This window comes from Dendrobium catenatum, unplaced genomic scaffold (genome assembly GCF_001605985.2).
Source record: "Dendrobium catenatum unplaced genomic scaffold, ASM160598v2 original_scaffold_71536, whole genome shotgun sequence".
Taxonomy (NCBI): Eukaryota; Viridiplantae; Streptophyta; class Magnoliopsida; order Asparagales; family Orchidaceae; genus Dendrobium; species Dendrobium catenatum.
The window spans coordinates 960,133-962,157 of record NW_021389983.1 but is presented as its reverse complement, the minus strand read 5'-3'; the positions used below and the strand labels follow the sequence as shown (position 1 = coordinate 962,157).

Sequence of the window (2,025 nt, the reverse complement as noted above, 5' to 3'; positions counted from 1 at the left end):
ACATATTACAGAAATTTTGTATATTTCAAAGTTCAGCAATTTTGCCTTGCCCCAACCTCTCATCCCACCTCACCATCCCATATGGCAAATGAGAAGATGTTAATAACCTATTTTCTTATTTGATTGATTCTCTGCATTGCCATGAAACAATAAAAAGGAACAGAACATCAGTATTCCTAAGCAAAGCCAACAACTGAGCTCAGATTTATCTCAACTACAATAGAGAAAGCATTGTGCACAATAAAATTTATAAAGAATAGTTATTCTTAACCAGCAGGATAAATCTGATGATTCAAACTGAAAAAAAATGACTAGAAAACATTAGCAGCCCTAGCGTGCCTTATTAAGTACCTCTCAACCTCAATGAGGCATTTTACTCTTTCATCAGCAATATTGGCGAAAAGTTTCATAAAGAAAACTAAGAACTACCTGCAATGCGCTCTGCTACTCCTCCAGAGATGATGTTGAAGTCGTGGGAGGAGCGTGCTTGACGACAATGGGAGGACGAAGAGCCGTGCGCTCCACCTCCTCCTGCTTCCTCGTATTGTGCATCTCCTCCGTCTCCACCACCACCAGCCTCTTCACCTGCATATCGAGCTCATCAGTCCAAGCCAAGCAATCGAGCTTGAGATCAACGTTAATAAGCACTAGATCGCTATCGAAACTACTTGGTTGAGCATTCCGAGGAGTGAGGGGGTAGTGCGGTGGACGACGGTGCGGTTGCAGCGGCGGAGACGCATGGCAGCGAGGGTTCTCCGGTGGAGCTTGCGAGTACCAGGGAGACCGCGTACTAGGGTTATGAACAGCCGAGGGCTCCAGGCCACCGGAACCCTAGCCTTGAACGCGTTAAACGCGCTCCCGCTCATTCTTGCTGCACTTCTCTGCTTCCGCTTCTCGTAGGTTTTTCTTTCGTCCTTGTCCTCGACTGGTTTACAAGCTAAGAATCCCACCGGTATGCCGATTGAAGTGGAAGTAACCATAGTTAGCTCATCTTTCATTTGTTGATTTGGAAGATTTTAGATTAGAAAATTAAATATGTAGTTCATATAAATTTGCTTTAATTTACTCAAAATACAAAAAAAAAAAAAATTTGTGATTTAGGGACGTCAATATTTGACACGACCCAAAAATCCGACTCGAACCTGACCCGAAAATTTCGGGTTAGACCCGAAAATTTCGGGTTAGGGTCAACCTGAACCTGAAACGGGTCGGGTTCAACATTTAAACCCGTTTTTCCTAAAATGGCGTTCGATTGGAGCATCCCGCGCCATTTTGAAGTTTTTGCGTTACTTTGCCGTGAAAAATGAAGTTTTCGGTTGGAGATGCCCTTAGCTCATCTTTCATTTGTTGATTAGGAAGATTTTAGATTAGAAATTTAAATATGTAGTTCATATAAATTTGCTTTAATTTACTCAAAATAATAATAAAAAAAAATTGTGATTTAGGGACATCAATATTTGACACGATTCAAAAATCCGACTCGAATCCGACCCAAAAATTTCGGGTTAGGGTCAACCTGAACCCGAAACGGGTCGGGTTCAGGTTCAACATTTTGACCCGTTTCAAAAATTGGATCGGGTTCGGGTTAACCCTTTGATTCGAAATTGACACGATTTTGACCCGAAAATCCGATTTTGACTCGACAACTCGAGATTGACCCGATTTTGACCCATTTTTTACCCGAAAAAGATGATATTGACCCATTTTTACCCGAAAGTTAGAATTTTTTTATTGGAAACGGGTCATTCGGGTTGTGTCGAATTGACTCGGACTCGAAGCGAGTCGGTTTCGGGTTCGAAAAACTGACCCGTTTTAAAAAACGAGTCGGGTTCGAGTTGACCCGAATAGTGTCGGATCAGTTTCGGGTTCTACCTAAACCTGCCCCGTGACCCGAAATTGACACCCCTAGTCACTACAGGAAAACCTGTTATTACCGGCGGACGTAATCCGCCGGAAACAATGCACAATCCGACGGAACCGTTAGTTTCCGGCGCATGTTCCGGCGCAAATATCTCCGCCGGTTTA

At 43.1% G+C, this 2,025-nt stretch overlaps 1 protein-coding gene across 1 annotated transcript; it reads right to left on the bottom strand.

Moving 5' to 3' along the window:
- Positions 1–433: 433 nt before the first annotated feature.
- Positions 434–994, bottom strand: LOC110108941. Its single transcript, XM_028691802.1, has 2 exons — positions 669–994; positions 434–585 (listed from the first exon to the last, which is right to left on the bottom strand). Exons 1-2 carry the CDS (start codon positions 978–980, stop codon positions 445–447), a joined length of 453 nt encoding a protein of 150 aa, XP_028547635.1. The 5' UTR covers positions 981–994; the 3' UTR covers positions 434–444.
- Between the last annotated feature and the right edge of the window lie 1,031 nt (positions 995–2,025).